At 38.5% G+C, this 18,095-nt stretch overlaps 1 protein-coding gene across 1 annotated transcript in view; it reads left to right on the forward strand.

Moving 5' to 3' along the window:
- The window catches only part of LOC114644562 (uncharacterized), a 337,895-nt gene that overhangs the window by 155,119 nt on the left and 164,681 nt on the right, over positions 1 to 18,095 (forward strand). Inside the window, exon 22 of the mRNA XM_051934772.1 lies at positions 15,090 to 15,179. Coding sequence (XP_051790732.1) covers positions 15,090 to 15,179 — 90 coding nt within the window. The remainder of the gene's footprint in view (positions 1 to 15,089; positions 15,180 to 18,095) is intronic.

Raw genomic sequence — 18,095 nt, forward strand, 5'->3', positions numbered from 1 at the left:
TACTGTAATTCATGCAAGCGTGTTTTCATTGCCAGAAGCCTTAGACGGTGTTAGGCATTTCAGCGGCATCTTGGGGCTTTAACCCTTAAACTGCCACATACTTGGGGGTTAATGCATCCCCGGACGCCAAATTCTTTTTTGCTGCACTTTAAGTAAATGTCACAATTCACAAAGAAAAAGTGAAATTTTAATAGAACACATTTTTTTCATGCAAAGAGCATCACAATTACTGCCACACTGATAATTTTACACACTGCTAATGAACTGTAAAAACTATTTAAAAAACTACTGGAACAATATGTACAACTGATGCCATGGATGAAATTAAGTGAATCACAGAGCCAACTGTGCTTGAACTGGCAGCACGCAAGCACACAGAGGTAAACGCTGACGCTGGCTCAATCCCAGAGACAGTGAGGCTGTAGTGTGTCACGCTTGGGTCACAGAATTGCACAGAAGCACAGGAGATTGTAGATACAGGAACTTTTATTCAAACACTTCAAACAAACAGGTCTCTTTCAGAAGTAAAACGTGCTCAGTATGCAGTTAGTTCTCGATTAAAAGAATAGACAAACATCATAGGGGTGTACAACGGGAGCGGGACCCCCAACAGGAGCAGAGGATGTCTGGGAGAAGAGAGAGAAACAAAACAATCAGCCAACAAGGACACGTGCTGTTCAGGCTTTTAAGTAAGCGTAATGTCACGCGAGAAGCACATCATGTGACAGAGCAGCCGTAAGTAAGCCCAGCAAGTAAGGGTTTTTTTGAGGACTGTCTTCTAGGGGTGCGTTCAGCCCCCCTGCTCACAAGGGGCTGGCAGTGGTCATTAACTGGCTGCTCAACAAATATACGGCACTGACTGATCAGCTCCTGCGTGCTCGCAAATGGCACTGAGAAACAACTATAGCTATTTGTGGCGGTTTAAAGGTTAACCCTTTAACTGCCAACTCCCTAAATATTCCCCACGCCGGGTGAAATCTGAACAATTTTCATTTTTTTAATTTTTTACATTTATTCAAGCAGTATTTACCACTAAATGTTGTGACTGCCTTTTACATATTAGGTAAATGATTAAACGAACCAGCTGCACATATTTTCATTTAGTCTGAACATAAACAAAATTTAATAAACAATTGTTATTTTATCTAAACTCAAAGCAGCATATAATTCTGGGAATGGGGTCACAGAGTGAGAAGCTGAGGGTGAATCGTCTAAAAAAAAAACAATTGGGAATAAAAATTAATAATGAAAGCGCCACTGCACATGCATCACACAGCCGACATCTAAGTAAGGACACGTTCACATTCAGGTAAGATGTTTTAAGTATGTGTGGTATATGCAATCAGATTTTAGTGATGAGAAACCTTAACAAAGAGTAACAGCAGCCATCAAATGTACTTTCTTTTTTATCTTAGTATAAGTCATCAGTTGACAGAAATTCATTGTGCTTTAATATACTTATATTTCCCTCCTATGTCACTATCTGTGGGTGACATCTATTTCCACCCTATGCAATTGTGACAATGAAAGTTTTTTAAGCAAAATAGACAAAACTAAAATCAATCTTTTTATGTTGGGGATACACCCACTCATCGCCATCATCCAATGCGTCGTCATTCACAGTATCATGCAGCGCACATTGCTGATCATCATTGTCACTAAAATCTTCTTCAGAACTGCTACAATCATGATCAGAATTATTGTCCAAAATCGCCTGCAAAACCTCACTTGAAGTCAGTTTATGTTTCGCCATATTCACAGCTTTCATTTCCGAATCACATCACGTGACCAGCCAATACAACCACAGAGTTGTCAAAATACAATGTAGTAATAATACCCACGCCAAACCATCAGTTATACTATGCGCCAGGCATTCAAATAACCATAGGCAAATGTGCCGGATAATTCCGGCAGTAAGGCGTCAGCAATGACGCTACGATGCCGGATATATCCAGCAGAGGGTGGTTAAGAGGTTAAAAGGAACAAAACGGAAAACACAAGAACACTCAGCTGGGGATGCATCACAGTCAGTCAGTAGCAAGGAGAAATGAATAACGCTGTAGCGGTCCGGTGCCTCTAAGATTCACACCAGCGAGAAGACAGTGATTTATTTATTTTTATGGTGGAGATTCCAGGGACGCACCCAGGCTTGACCCGACTTGTACGCACTCACAAACAGAGACAAAAACAAAGCACTCCGGTAATCAAACAGCAAATAAAGAATGTAATGAAAACAACGATACCACCCCTGTTCCCCTTACAGCGATTAAACATTAAATACAACAAAGCACCAACAAAACACACCCAGTAGATCATGAAAAACGTTTGTGAAAACAGCAACGGATGAAATGTAATGATGAAAATAGATCATCCAGAGATCCGCATGTTGAATGGGAATGTACAGATAGTACTACCGCTAGTTCCTCAAATGGTGAAGACGGGTTCAGGAGTGCTTCTTTTCTTGCAGGATAGTCATGAATCCACTTACATTCCTCATGTACACAGGCAGATGGCAGACAATGCAGACGCTAAACATGAAATGATTCAGGACAAAACGAACAAGTACAGGTAACCCAACAGAAGGCAGGCAGAGAGACAGGAACTTGAAACACAAATTACAAAAACTTTTTTTTTTGCTTTTCGTCACTGGCCCCCTTTATAAAGCCATGTTGACATCCTTTGACCCCAAAACCCACAGCACTCCCAGCAGAAGACCAATCAGAGCCACTGCAGGGAGTTGCAGTTTCAAATTCTATTGGCTACTTTCACCATCCCAAGCCGCGTTTCCTCTACAGTTGCATCCTGTTCTCTCTACAGTACAGTATTGCCATGAAAAAGGCCATAAAAATTGCAGAGGATATTTGCGATTTCCGCTAACAATTATTAGACATGTTCTAAAGAAAAATCCGCGAATGACTGAGGCCGCAAACTCTGAAACACGACTTTGCGGGGGTCTACTGTATTTATAAAGACAATATATAAAATTGTTCAAAGTTTATTCTTATCCAAAAAAATTGAATATTCACTTAATAAGTTACCTGTACTTTCCTTAGTCATTCTGGCTCTAGACCAGATTCTGGATGGCAGGGTAGTGTTCTGTTTTTCCCGAGCTCAAATTCCATAAACTAACAGCAAAAATACTCTCTGCTTATAGGAAAGCTGACACGCCTTTAATTAACACTCACATTACAAGGAACAGCAGGACCTTGATGTCCAGGCACAGCTACATTCCTAATTACTTAAATGCTAGTCTCATTTTAAATTTGAGTTTGTCTTGTCTATTCAATCAGTGACTTTTACAGCTGGACTCACTCTGGCATTTAAGTAATTAGACTTGTAATAATTGGCCACAATATCTTCCATACAACATACAGATATTGTTCACACAATATATAACTTTTGGTCTCAAAATACCATATAAGAGATAGAGATAGCTTAAGAAGATGAAAAAAAAACACTTTCTTCCACATGCTTCTTTAAATTTGAAGGTGAATTCCTGAAAGCAGAGATTTCTTTAGGTGTTGGCAGGCACTGAAGGCAGTGCATTATATCTGACTCCCGTTTGTATTTTACAGATCTGAATGAAGTGTTTAAATACGATTGTGAGAGAAATACAGTACATATTCAATTTCTTTGTCTCAGCAGTGAGCAGGAAGTAGTGTGGGAATGGCCTACCAAGCCATGCAAGGGACGCTACAGTGCTTTTATTTGGAATGATATACAGCCTTCTATTGACTGCGTCTGAACAATGCTGAACTATGTATAACTTAAGTTGACAGCCCATCTGATAGTTTTCTTAAATGAATTTATATAAGTTTGGTCTGCATAATGAGTAACGAATACTAACTGCAGCTGAGTAGAAGTGTGCTAATTCAACCTAAAAATATAGTGGGGTAAAAATTAAATAAACTTAAATAAAGTAACATATAGCTGTATTTCATTATTTTACACCTCTGCCAGTAACTTAATTAAAACAGGTGAACATTTATACCCATTTATCCATACTGTATGAAACATTTACATGTGTAGCACCTGTCTACTGCTTACTCATGTGGGTTTTGCTCAGGTTTTTGCAAGTGACAAACTTTTCGTATGTTAATATACTTACATGCTTCTCAACATGTTATTTTCACACCATACAGTATATATAACCCAGTTATAGTTATGGATTTATTTGAATTTGTTCCTGGTAAAAGCTGATTGTGTGAAGGCAGGGGGTGTCACAGAGCCCCACACACAAGCACATCAACACAGCCCTTGGGTTCAAACAAAGGGAGATATTATTCAAAATACTTTGTGTAAAGCAAATAAACCAGTTGTTTTCTCCTCTTTCTCTTCATCTCTCTCTCACCACCGTACTGCCCTCCTCCAGTTGACTGTTGCATTCCTCCCAGCTCACCTGGACAAGGCAGTGCAGTCCGTTTTAGTGAGGATCCAGCAGTACTTCTTTGCCAGGGCTTTTCCCATTGGAAACACTTCTGGGTCATACAGAAGTCCTGAATAACAGGGAGTGCATCTCCCTCTTGTGGCCCCCAAGGACCTCAGTACAGCTGTGCTTCCGGACTAGAATTCCCAGCATTCCTTGCTGGTTTCTTATCAAGTACCAATATGCAGGGCTCCTGATATCTAGCATCCTGGAGGAACAAACATCCCCCAGAGACAGTCCTCCCCTGTCCTTCCCTTTTGGCAGGGATGTCCGTCCATCCACCTGGGGAACCTTTTTTTATGGGGCATCTTTTTTATCTCTCGACCAGGATGTCTGTCTGCCCACTTGGGTTCTCCCATCCAGGTAAGTAACCTGCCCCTCTCCTGGTCAGAATGCCCGTCCAACTCGTGTGGCACTTACAATTGATAATTCAATTCATAACAGAAATGTAACCTCCTTTTGGAATATGGAGTTTTCTATTAGCCCAGAAGGAAAAAATACGTTCATTTTCTGTTTTGAACATCGGCTATCTTTGTGTTTTCAAATGTCTCTAGAATGCACTACTGAACTGATCCCACCTCAGAGACAACCCGAACCATTTCCCCTGAGACATTCCCCAGGCTCATTGTATGACATGGCCCCCCACCTACCACACCTTCCAAAGAGAAGAAGCAGCCCTGGCTAAGAAGTTGTGAACATGAAAAAGGGCATCTGCCTTAGCCCAAAGTAAACCCTTCCAATGAACTAACTTAAAGTGATATATTGTATACCTGAAGGCCAAAATAATAGGCAGTACAGTAATCCCTCCTCCATCGCAGGGGTTGCGTTCCAGAGCCACCCATGAAATAAGAAAATCCGCGAAGTAGAAACCATATGTTTATATGGTTATTTTTATATTGTCATGCTTGTGTCACAGATTTGCGCAGAAACACAGGAGGTTGTAGAGAGACAGGAACGTTATTCAAACACTGCAAACAAACATTTGTCTCTTTTTCAAAAGTTTAAACTGTGCTCCATGACAAGACAGAGATGACAGTTCTGTCTCACAATTAAAAGAATGCAAACATATCTTCCTCTTCAATGGAGTGCACGTCAGAGAGAGAAAAGCAAACAAATCAAATAGGGCTGTTTTAAGTATGCGAAGCACCGCCGGTACAAAGCTGTTGAAGGCGGCAGCTCACACCCACTCCGTCAGGAGCAGAGAGAGTGAGAGAGAGAGAAAGAAAAACAAAGACAAAAATCAATACGTGCCTTTTGAGCTTTTAAGTATGCGAAGCACCGTGCAGCATGTCCTTCAGGAAGCAGCTGCACACAGAAGGTAGCAACGTCCCTATCGTCTAGGTGTGCAAACAGCCCCCCTGCTCACACCCCCCTACGTCAGCGCAAGAGAGAGAGAGAGAGAAAGTAAGTTGGGTAGCTTCTCAGCCATCTGCCAATAGCGTCCCTTGTATGAAATCAACTGGGCAAACCAACTGAGGAAGCATGTACCAGAAATTAAAAGACCCATTGTCTGCAGAAACCCGCAAAGCAGCGAAAAATCCGAGATATATATTTAAATATGCTTACATATAAAATCCGCGATGGAGTGAAGCCGTGAAAGGCGAAGCGTGATATAGCGAGGGATCACTGTATTTCAGCTTCATGATGGCCCATTTGATGGCACTTGCTTCTTGTTCAAAGGTGGACTTGACCATGGGCTGTTCCTCTCTTCGATAACACTCAATTCTAAAATATTTTTTAGATCGACTTCAGCACATTTATCCTCTGGTATCTGGTAGGGGGTGCTCACTCAAATGTATGCCACGTTTAGTGACTATATAGTTTTTAAAAATTGAGCTCTTTCTGTCTGAGCTAGTAAAAAGGTCTAGGGCAGTTCGCAGTGCAAACCCAGCAATCACCAACACGAACAGAGATAAAATCATTGACCGTAAAAATATAATGCACACATTTAGAGACTACTATAAATTCTTATATTCTACTGAGTTTAAAGAAGACAACACACAATCTAATGCATTTCTGGATACATTACAGATACCACAAATAGATACTTTTAGTGCAGAGGAACTGGATAAACCTCTGGCGCTATCAGAATTACTAGATGCTATAAAGTCACTTCAAAGCGGGAAAGCAGCAGGCCCTGATGGCTACCCTGTAGAATTTTATAAGAAATTATCCACTCAGCAGCTCCCCTCTTATTAGCAACATTTACAGAAGCTAGAGACAATCAAATTCTACCTCAAACTTTTCGCCAAGCATTAATCACCGTCTTTCCTAAACAAAATAAGGACTTATTACAATGTGCATCATATAGACCAATTTCACTTCTGAATAATGATGTTAAGATACTCTCAAAAATCCTAGCTAGAAGGATGGAGAAAGTGCTGCCTTCTGTAATATCTCAAGATCAAACTGGATTTATTAAAGGCCAACACTTAGCTTCCAATCTTTGACACCTGTTTAATGTAATATATTCGCCAGAAAAGTCAAACACCCCAGGGATATTATAATCGTTGGATGCAGAAAAAGCATTTGATATAATTGAATGGAACTACCTTTTCACTACATTAAAGAAATTTGGGTTTGGCCCGAACATTTGTACATGGATCAAACTACTGTATACCAATCCAGAAGCTTCAGTTTGTATTAACAACATCTGTTCAGACTACTTTAAACAAAAATGTGGTACCAGACAAGGATGCCCCTTGTCACCACTGCTACTTGCAATCTCCATTGAACCTCTGGCAGTTTACTATCAAAATGCTTATCAGATAAAGGAGATTATCAGAGAAGGACTTGAGCAGAAAATTTCTCTATATGCAGATGATATGGTACTGTATATATCAGACCCACAAAATACTGTGCCTGCAGTCTTAACAGCACTTACAGAATTTCAAAAGATCTCTGGTTTCAGAATTAATTTGAATAAAAGTGTGCTCTTTCCAGTGAATTCTCAAGCATACAATATTAGATTGGACACCTTCCCTTTTAACAATTGCAGATCAGTTTAAATACATAGGGGTAAATACCACAAGTAAACATAAAGGTCTTTATCAATGGAATTTCGCTGTCTATATGGAAAAAATTAAGCAAGATTTGCATAGATGGTCAACCCTTCATCTCACTCTAGCTGGAAGAATTCATGCTGTTAAGATGAATATCCTTCCTAAGCTTCTCTTTTTATTTCAAAACATTCCAATATACATCAATAAATCATTTTTAAGCAATTAGATTCAACCATAACCTCATTTATTTGGAACTCAAAACATCCACGTATCCAAAGAGTGACCCTACAAAGACCTAAGACCTAACTTTCAGTTTTATTACTGGGCAGGATACATACAAGCTATAAAAACCTGGACGCAAATAGATGAACATACACAGGCCTGGTCCACAATAGAAATAAAATTCTGCAGTACTTCTTTATATTCCCTGCTTTGTGCTCCTATAAATACAAGTTATCGCCAATATACTAATAGCCCAGTTTTGCTTCACTCACTCAGAATATGGAACCAATGTAGAAAGCATTTTAAGATGGAGAATCTTTTATCTGTGGCACGTCTGCATGAGAACCACCTTTTTCAACCCTCTCAAACATATGCAGTTTTGAATATCTGGAAAACATTTGGGATTAAATTGCTTAGAGATCTTTATATATACAACATCATTGCATCCTATGAACAATTCCAAATATAACTTTCCAGCAGCACATTTCTTTCACTATCTTCAAATTAGAAATTTTAAACAGAACCTACCCGATTTTCCTCATCTCGCACCCTCCTCTAAGGTGTAAAAAATATTGCTCAGTTTTGAGAGCTCAGACAGCATTTCTGCAATATATAAAATTATTTTACAGTCCCTCCCTTTCAAAGATCCAAGAGGACATTGGGAAAAAGATCTCTCACTCAACATATCAGAGAAGGAGTGGAAGGGAGCAATGCAGAGAATTCACTTGAGCTCCGTATGCGCAAAGCATATTCAACTCAAAATTACTGTATATATTGAGCACATCTGTCTTGCTTAAAATTGTCCAAAATGTTTCCAGGGCAAGATCTGACCTGTGAACGCTGCAATCGAGCTCTAGCCTCATTAGGTCACATGTTTTGGGCTTGCACCAAATTAACATCATTCTGGACAAAAATTTTTAAGTGCCTTTCAGACAGCCTTGGTGTCACAATCCCTCCTAACCCACTAACAGCTGTGTTTGGTGGGCTCACAGAGGGGCTTAATGTGGAGAAGGACAAACAAACTGTGATTGCCTTTACTACACTATTGGCACACAGATTTATTTTGCTAAACTGGAAGAATCCTAACTCTCCTATTCTAAGTCAGTGGGCAACTGATGTTTTATATTATTTGAAATTGGAAAAAATCAGATTCTCACTTAAAGGATCTGTGCAGAACTTTTTCAAAACCTGTCAGGATGTAATCAATAAAATTTTAGAATAAGCTCTTAAAGCACTGAGGAAATAACTCTCTCCCCATTTCTTTTTCTTCTCCATTCATCTTCATCTGCCTATTAAACTCATCAATTTATGTTTTTTTACAAGATTTAAGTTTTACTCCATTGGCTATTCTCTCTTTCTTAGGAGTGGGGGTTGATTTGTTTTCAATCCTATTTTTTGTTAAAAAAATTGATCTATTTGTATGGAATGATTACAATAAAATCAATAAAATAAAAAAAAATAGGGTGTAACCCTGGCTGTAGTGGTCTCCACTCTTTCCTTTCTAAGGATGTTTACGTGATAAACTCTCTTAGGGGTTCTTTGTTTGGGTTGGCTAATTATGTGATCCACCAAACTCTTGCATGCTGTTACCTCATACCATCCAGTGTGCTAGAATTTTAGAATCAGGGGTGGGCACCAAGACCATAACACATGGTCCCTAGCTGGAATTTGTGAATGTTAGCTCCTTGATCATATAGCCAAGCCTGCGTTTGTGGAAGAATTTTCACAAAATGTTGACATAACAGCGCTCCATATGTAAAATCTTGTTCCACCTACACCTTCTTAACCAGACCCAATATTCCCCTCAGCTGTCTCCCATACAGACGTTTCAACAGAGAAAAGCCAGTAGAGTTTTGTAGCACTTGACTGTATGCAAAAAGGGCAAATGGAAACATCCTATTCCAATCTTGTCTATCCTCTCTCACCATTTTCTTCAACCTTTGCTTTAGCATTTAATTAAAGCACTCTACTAAGCCATCCATTTGAGAATGATAAACAGATATTTTCAGATGTTTAATACAAAGCAGCTTTACAATTTCTTCAAGTGTGGTGGAATTAAAGGCTGCCCCTTGATTCATAAGGATTTCTTTAGGGATGCTCACATGAGGAAACACCTCAGTCAACTTCATAGCAATTTTTTTTTAATTACTCACTCTATATGGGATTACCTCTGTATATAGACAACACCAAAATATATTTGTCTCCACAGGCGGAGATTTTGAGTGGATCGGTTTGATAGAGTAGATAAATTTCCCTGAGGGGTTGAATAAAGTATCTATCTATCTATCTATCTATCTATCTATCTATCTATCTATCTATCTATCTATCTATCTATCTATCTATCTATCTATCTATCTATCTATCTATCTATCTATCTATCTATCTATCTATCTATCTAAATCTAACTCACATACCTCATGACAGTATAAGCATGGGATTAATAGAAGTTGTTGCTTTCCTTTTGGTGATCAGCCACTTGATATAACAGTTAACAGAAACAACTGCATTCCAGGTGTGCTTAAGGGAGTCATCATTCCACTGCTTTCATTTAAAAACAGGGTAGTTTCCTGTGGTTAATGAGAGGATTGGCTAAATCACGTTTACGCATGAAGGTGCAATTGGTTGAGCCAACTTTCTAAAAGACACTTCACAGAACATAATTAAGGCACCTGTGCCCAAGATAATATAAAAGGAGCCTTAGTTAGTTAGAAGAGAAATCAAAAGAAACCAAGGGTCAAGAAAGGCAAAATTGAGAGTGTGAGCCAGCATGGTGGTGAGGAAGCAGGCAATCAGTGACCCCACAAGGAAACTTGAGAAATGGTGCCCCAGGGGTGTGTCACTCCTTTTGAACATTCTGGGGGATCAGGTGCAATTGAGGGATCCCTTCAGCCCTCCTGGACTGACAGATGAGTGGCAGGATCACGTAGGTACACCTCTATACATTCTAGTGGATACTGATGGATGGTGGTCAAGACAAAAGCTGGAGAGATGGACCATGGCTGTTGGCATTTCAGCCCGGCTGTAAGACCCCAAGGGTGAGCTGGGGACATTGAGGGTGAAAGACATGCTAGACTGCCAGGAGAAACAAGAAAAGGAAAACCAATGTCTGTATGGTTTTATTGTTGGATTTAAATGTTTGAAAGAACCATATTTCTGGTTTGACTCTCCATGATTACACTGATTTTACTCAGTACTATTTATTCATTAATTGAGCTTACAGTGCACTTTATTTGCACTTAGAACTAGGTAATTAAAAGCACTGTGAACACTGTTTGCACCAACGTCCTCTGTTACCCAGTTCATCCATGTCTAAGATGAGGAAGAAATGCCAGCCGATGTCAAGCCGGGCATGAAACTAGAGTGAGATTAGTCAGTAGTGATCCTTTTTGACATGGTTTGTGACATTTGATTCATGCAGGTCTGCAACAGATGGAAAAGCACAGCCAATTATTTTCTCAGCAGACAACACAATACATTTAATTTATTTTTGAAGTGGACTGTTGCTGAATCAAACCAGAAAACAATGGAGAATGTGATCACACTTTCAATTATGGCTTTGTAGAATTGTACTAGAATGGGCTGGCAAATACTTTTTACACCAACTAAATAAATTAAATATGTCCACTTTTTAGTGATGGAAGTGGTTTAAATGTCCCAACTGAGAGTTTTGAGATAGTTGTGCCCAACAATTTGAAGGATTCCACCATATTGACAGTAGAATCATTACTTTCTAGAAGAGGTTGTATCAAATGTTTGCAAAAGTCAGTTACCATTTCCACTGTCTTGGTGGTTTTGAGTACCAGGTTATTGGTAGTGCACTAAGACAAAAGACAAGTCACCTTCTTTCTATATGCAGTTTCATTTCCATTATCAAGTAGTCCAATGATGGTGGTGTCATCTGTGAACTTAATTATTTTTTACTGCAGGTTCAGTGGACCTACAGTCATTGGTGTACAGAGAATAGAGTGGGGGAATGTTCACAGCCTTGAGGGGCACCTAAGCTGGGACAGAGGACACTGCGTACAGAGTGGCCTTTGTTTAGGCCAGCACTCAGGACGTCTGGGTTTGGATTAGCTGGCTGGTTATAAGTATTGCTTATTTGTCCACATTTAATATTAGAGCAGTCTTAGATAATTATTAAAGTATATGGACAATAAAAATGTACCAACACAGTCACTCTTTTTTGGATTGCCCTGGAAATGTTATAAAGCATTCACTCATGGGATACAAGTGGGAGTCTCCATTTGTGCAGGTGACCGCAGTCTTTTTATTTATAAATTGTGGTGGGTGAATGAATTAGCAAATAATAATGGTGACTTTACTGCCAGAATCAACCATAGCTATTATTCTTTGATTTATTAAATTAATACCTGTACAAAGGTTAGAAGACATGTTAGTTATCATCACCTCACAGTACCATTATACTCACTTCCAACCACAGTTCATTGATTCCTCAAGGCAGGGGCTTTTTAAATGTTATGCCTGAGTTCTCCACACTTGTAACAGCAGCTCAGAGGTGGGGACACTTCTTTGCGTTGAGTAGGCAGCTCTGGTTCTCTTTGTGTATCATCTAGTGCTGGTTGTACAGGACACGGTTTTCTTTTCTCATTGACTTTTTCCCAATCTATAGTCATCCTGTGTCTCTTAACAATTTTCCACAGGTCCTCCATTGTTATCCATGTTTGTCTCCATACTTATCTGGCAAGGCATGGAGTAGATGACAGCATGAAGCCATCTCTATTAAGTGGGCCCTCTTTCCACATAAGTCAAAGGCTCATGCCTGCACTGGTTAGCTACATTCAGACTGCCACTCCTGGTATTTCATGGCATATATATTTGAGGCCATCCCATAACATGCAAGGATCTCCCTATTTTCTATATTATTGTCAGCTGTCACCTGCGTACCTAGGTCATAATAAACCCTTCTGCGTCTCACAGGAGAGGAATAGAGTTAATTTATGTGTCCAGTCCTACTTTAGCCATCTATGTCTTTAAGCAGTCCACTCAAATATGCTTCAGTGTCATCTGTTTTTGAAGAGGTACAAGTACCTGCAACAGACCAAGTGATCTTTCGGTCTGTATACTGACTTCTGACAATCTTCTTGCCTACTCCTCTGCAAAGTTGGTTTGCTGGCTGGCTACCCGTAATTGTAGATGTTGTACAGTTTCAGCCAACTGTTTTACCACAGTCCTGCATTCCTGCTGTTCTGTCTTCTTCTAGCAATGATCCTTTTAACTATGCTACTGCAAAAACACACAGGATAAGAGGAAAAGTGTTGAGGCTCTGTCTAAACACCCTGTTTAATGTCCAAAATCAAAAATGAAAGTAAGATGTTAATAGTGGCGAAGCTTCTCATTTTCAATGTGTTATGTCAGCATACTGATGAGGATTGGAGTGACAAGTGGGAGACAGACATCTAGATAGAAAAGGGCAAAACCATGAGATCAAAAATACGTATGTCAAAGTCAGAATGAGAGACAAAATAAATTGTGATAAAATAACATGATCAAAACCAGAAGGAAGGTTTAATCAAAAGGAGATGATAGCATGCACTTTGGAAAATAAGTTTGTTATCCACAACAAAGGATAAGAAAATGACCTGTTTGACAATCTTTAAGCCTTTCAAAAGATCACAGCCTCAGAAGACATGTTCCTAATACCAGCAGAAACAATCACAGTAATCATGATCTTGGATGAATCACATCAGAATAGAACATAAAATTTCAAATAAAAGGAGAAATCAAAATAAAGGTCAGAGTCTTAATCAACAACTCCAAAAGCTCCAAACTGAGTATCAGATCTCCAGCGAAGACAGAAAAGATAAGAATAAAATCCAATTCAGAAGACAATGTCCCTGAGCATCATTGAGTTGCCAAAATTATACTTTAATGTTGGAGTCTCTTCCTGTTCTAATGCAGGTCTCACAAAGAATGCCGTCTTCCAATGAAGGATTTAAGTATCCAGGTAAAAGTAACAGGTATGACTAGCTGTGATTGCGCCAAAAGTGATGTCATTAATCTTCTGGCTGATTCTGTTCCATTATAGGAGAAAACAGAAACTATATTAATAATGGTGCATCACATTTTTTCTTCCAGCTGAGACAATTTAACCTATTACCCATATGACACTCTCATGTATGACAGCTGACATTTAAGTATTTCATTTTCATTGCTTAGAATCATCACAAAATGCTGGTCTTTCTTTGTTTTTGTAGTGCTAATTATTTATATCCTATTACCTTAAAAAAGATCTTCATTAAACAGCTGAACATTTGTTTCCATCCATCGTGTATCAAAACGTTACACATTTGGCACCTGTGATTTGCTAATTTGTAAGGGGGCTGCATGAGTTGACCCAAGTGATAAACCTCCTGTAAACTAATGCACGTTGCTCAATATTATAATGTCTCTGTGTAAATATATGAATAGAAACAATAGTATGTTCTATATCTTTCTGATTGCATGCACATGCTGACCTCATTTTTGATATGAAGTCTTTTTAATGACCCAAATTTGCTTACCACATTAGAAGATATTTTTCTTTGTCCTGATGTCACCAACTTACCCTACAGAACGAATACAAAGTTAAAGATTCATAAGATGGAGGCCTGCTTTTGTTTGCTTTAATCTAAAAAGAGTATCATTTTTAATTTTGACTCTGATAATGTCTATTTCTACACAGGAAAAATCATTATTGAGGGGAAAGAGAGATAGAATCTCTGAGATAAAGAAGGAATTTGACAAGCTGAATAACATTTTGATGTCCAAAGGGCTAACTAAGTGTTCTGTATAAATACAGAAATCTTATCCACTAAAGAAAAGCTTTATAAATAGAAAATATTATAAATGATTTATAAGTTTTACCCTTGTTTAACTAATCTTCCATCATTTATCTATTTTATGGTAATTGTTAGGTGCCATTCACAAAATGCCGCTCCTCTTTTAGCTTTGGCATTGTTATGTATGAACACTAAATATGTATGCATGTTTGTATTTGAATATGTATTTATTTATTCCAAATGTATTTTAAAAGTGACTTCATTAAACTAGGTGAACGCTTACATCACATTCATCCTGCATCAAAAATGTACATATTTAACTCCCCTCTGCTGCTTATTTATGAGGATGTTTCATTAACTTTTCCTAAAGATAAACATGTGGTGTGCTACGTAATACACTTATTCACTGTTTAAAGCAACATCTTATATGTACATAAACTTAATAATAACTCAGAAAGCGGTTTTCGTAAGAGCAGTTTAACCTAATTCTTGATACATCCATTTTTAATAATTTGTATTAATAATTTTTGAGCAACAGTAGAAGTATTGGCTTGTAGCTCACACTATGGAACTGAAGTAAAGGAACAGATTAATAAAGGCAGCCTGTTTTTGTACTTCAAAATCACAATTTTATTATTTGACCTTTCCTCTTAAACACAGGTGGAGTGGTTACTGAGTGATATAAAGGATGAAGTCTATGGAATTGAAAAAGCATTGGACAATCTGAATGGCAATTTACTTTCAGAAGGTGTAAGTGTTAACCAAACAAACCTTTATTGCCAAAAAATAACTTTTCTATTTACAGCTTGAAACTCGAATGTTGTTTGTTTTCTATTGTGCTTTTCTTTCCTGCACTCAACCTAGGCAGAGTGTCCCATCTATTTTCCAAGTTAATAGACTTACCTCCATAAATTAAAGATACTTTCTCACATTAAGGGTTATGAGGGAAAGCCAGTATTTCAAGTCTAGATACCAAGTTTAACTTACCTTTGCGTGTGTTTTTTTTCAGTAACCTAGAAGGAATGATGTAATAAATTAATTTCTTTGCTTAGAACATGAGGAGTTGTCTTTCTGTGTCTTGATGCCTCCAACCCAACACTACAGAACTAATACCAAAGCGCACATTAAGGCCTTGGCATTAATAGGAAGGAAGCCTGATTTCCCTTTCCCTTTAATGCACTCCACTTGACAATTTAAAGTCTACAGAATAACATTTTCCCACACATATAGCCAACATGCATATTACTCTACAATAACTCATTTTTAATTATAATAAAAAAAACTACAAATCTGAGTGTCGGTGTTCTACTGAAGAATGATCTGGACAGGAGTCAGTTCCATTTAATGCTCTTAATCTTGTAAAGAACTAACAGTAAGGACAGCTCAGAGATAATATAGCATAAGTCACATTTTGCAGTATGAGGGAACGTAGAATTACTGACATGCAGTAATTCTTCAATAATTTATGAAGACAATATATGTAATTGTTCAAAGTTTATTCTTATCCAAAAAAGTAGAATATTCACTTAATAAGTTACCTGTGCTTTCCTTAGTCATTGTGGCTCTTGACCAGATTCTAGATGGCAGGGTAATGTTCCATTAGCTTTTCCCGAGCTCAAATTCCATAAACTAACAACATGAATACTTATCTCTGCTTATAGGAAAGCTGACACGCCTTTAATTAGCACTCACGTTACAAGGAACAGCAGGACCTCAATGTCCAAGCATAGCGACATTCCTAATTACTTAAATGCTAGTCTCATTTTAAATTTGAGTTTTTCTGGTCCAGTCAATCAGTGACTTTTACAGCTGGACTCACTCTAGCATTGGGCACCAAGACCATAACACATGGTCCCTAGCTGGAATTTGTGAATGTTAGCTCCTTGATCATATAGCCAAGCCTGCGTTTGTGGAAGAATTTTCACAAAATGTTGACATAACAGCGCTCCATATGTAAAATCTTGTTCCACCTACACCTTCTTAACCAGACCCAATATTCCCCTCAGCTGTCTCCCATACAGACGTTTCAACAGAGAAAAGCCAGTAGAGTTTTGTAGCACTTGACTGTATGCAAAAAGGGCAAATGGAAACATCCTATTCCAATCTTGTCTATCCTCTCTCACCATTTTCTTCAACCTTTGCTTTAGCATTTAATTAAAGCACTCTACTAAGCCATCCATTTGAGAATGATAAACAGATATTTTCAGATGTTTAATACAAAGCAGCTTTACAATTTCTTCAAGTGTGGTGGAATTAAAGGCTGCCCCTTGATTCATAAGGATTTCTTTAGGGATGCTCACATGAGGAAACACCTCAGTCAACTTCATAGCAATTTTTTTTTAATTACTCACTCTATATGGGATTACCTCTGTATATAGACAACACCAAAATATATTTGTCACCACAGGCGGAGATTTTGAGTGGATCGGTTTGATAGAGTAGATAAATTTCCCTGAGGGGTTGAATAAAGTATCTATCTATCTATCTATCTATCTATCTATCTATCTATCTATCTATCTATCTATCTATCTATCTATCTATCTATCTATCTATCTATCTATCTATCTATCTAAATCTAACTCACATACCTCATGACAGTATAAGCATGGGATTAATAGAAGTTGTTGCTTTCCTTTTGGTGATCAGCCACTTGATATAACAGTTAACAGAAACAACTGCATTCCAGGTGTGCTTAAGGGAGTCATCATTCCACTGCTTTCATTTAAAAACAGGGTAGTTTCCTGTGGTTAATGAGAGGATTGGCTAAATCACGTTTACGCATGAAGGTGCAATTGGTTGAGCCAATTTTCTAAAAGACACTTCACAGAACATAATTAAGGCACCTGTGCCCAAGATAATATAAAAGGAGCCTTAGTTAGTTAGAAGAGAAATCAAAAGAAACCAAGGGTCAAGAAAGGCAAAATTGAGAGTGTGAGCCAGCATGGTGGTGAGGAAGCAGGCAATCAGTGACCCCACAAGGAAACTTGAGAAATGGTGCCCCAGGGGTGTGTCACTCCTTTTGAACATTCTGGGGGATCAGGTGCAATTGAGGGATCCCTTCAGCCCTCCTGGACTGACAGATGAGTGGCAGGATCACGTAGGTACACCTCTATACATTCTAGTGGATACTGATGGATGGTGGTCAAGACAAAAGCTGGAGAGATGGACCATGGCTGTTGGCATTTCAGCCGGCTGTAAGACCCCAAGGGTGAGCTGGGGACATTGAGGGTGAAAGACATGCTAGACTGCCAGGAGAAACAAGAAAAGGAAAACCAATGTCTGTATGGTTTTATTGTTGGATTTAAATGTTTGAAAGAACCATATTTCTGGTTTGACTCTCCATGATTACACTGATTTTACTCAGTACTATTTATTCATTAATTGAGCTTACAGTGCACTTTATTTGCACTTAGAACTAGGTAATTAAAAGCACTGTGAAACACTGTTTGCACCAACGTCCTCTGTTACCCAGTTCATCCATGTCTAAGATGAGGAAGAAATGCCAGCCGATGTCAAGCCGGGCATGAAACTAGAGTGAGATTAGTCAGTAGTGATCCTTTTTGACATGGTTTGTGACATTTGATTCATGCAGGTCTGCAACAGATGGAAAAGCACAGCCAATTATTTTCTCAGCAGACAACACAATACATTTAATTTATTTTTGAA

Source organism: Erpetoichthys calabaricus, chromosome 12 (assembly GCF_900747795.2).
Source record: "Erpetoichthys calabaricus chromosome 12, fErpCal1.3, whole genome shotgun sequence".
Classification (NCBI taxonomy): domain Eukaryota; kingdom Metazoa; phylum Chordata; class Cladistia; order Polypteriformes; family Polypteridae; genus Erpetoichthys; species Erpetoichthys calabaricus.